The sequence below is a fragment of the Tupaia chinensis genome, unplaced genomic scaffold, assembly GCF_000334495.1.
Source record: "Tupaia chinensis unplaced genomic scaffold, TupChi_1.0 Scaffold144057_1, whole genome shotgun sequence".
NCBI classification, from domain to species: domain Eukaryota; kingdom Metazoa; phylum Chordata; class Mammalia; order Scandentia; family Tupaiidae; genus Tupaia; species Tupaia belangeri.
The window spans coordinates 48,503-48,859 of NW_006203909.1; the positions used below are offsets into that span (position 1 = coordinate 48,503).

Sequence of the window (357 nt, forward strand, 5' to 3'; positions counted from 1 at the left end):
AGGACCGTGGGGAAGGCCGCGAGCCAGGCTGCAGCCGCCCGGGCGCGACCGCTGGAGGCGCGTCTCCGCCGAGCCCTGCCTTGCCGAGGCCCCGCCCCCGAAGGCCGGGGCCAATGAGAGCGCGGGATGTTAGCGGGTGGGAGGTGCGGCCGGGTTGCTACAGCCAGAGCTGGGCGGCGGCGGGCGCTGTCTGAGGAGTCTCGCTGATCCCGAGGCGGAGACGCAATGGAGGGTCTGGAAGGGGAGAGGGTGAAGGAATGCGGGCCCGGCGGCTGGAGCGGGCCCGGAGCTTTTGGGTGGGCCTAGACACCATCAGTACCAGGACCGCGAGTGCAGGACTGAAGGGGCGGACCGCGC

At 72.5% G+C, this 357-nt stretch overlaps 1 protein-coding gene across 2 annotated transcripts in view; it reads left to right on the forward strand.

Moving 5' to 3' along the window:
- The first annotated feature begins 138 nt into the window (after positions 1-138).
- ZC2HC1A (zinc finger C2HC-type containing 1A) overlaps positions 139-357 on the forward strand; it is a 52,789-nt gene continuing 52,570 nt past the window's right edge. For both annotated transcript variants that reach the window (XM_006165839.3, XM_006165840.3), the window contains exon 1: positions 139-241. In XM_006165839.3, coding sequence (XP_006165901.1) covers positions 226-241 — 16 coding nt within the window. In that variant the 5' untranslated portion in view covers positions 139-225. The remainder of the gene's footprint in view (positions 242-357) is intronic.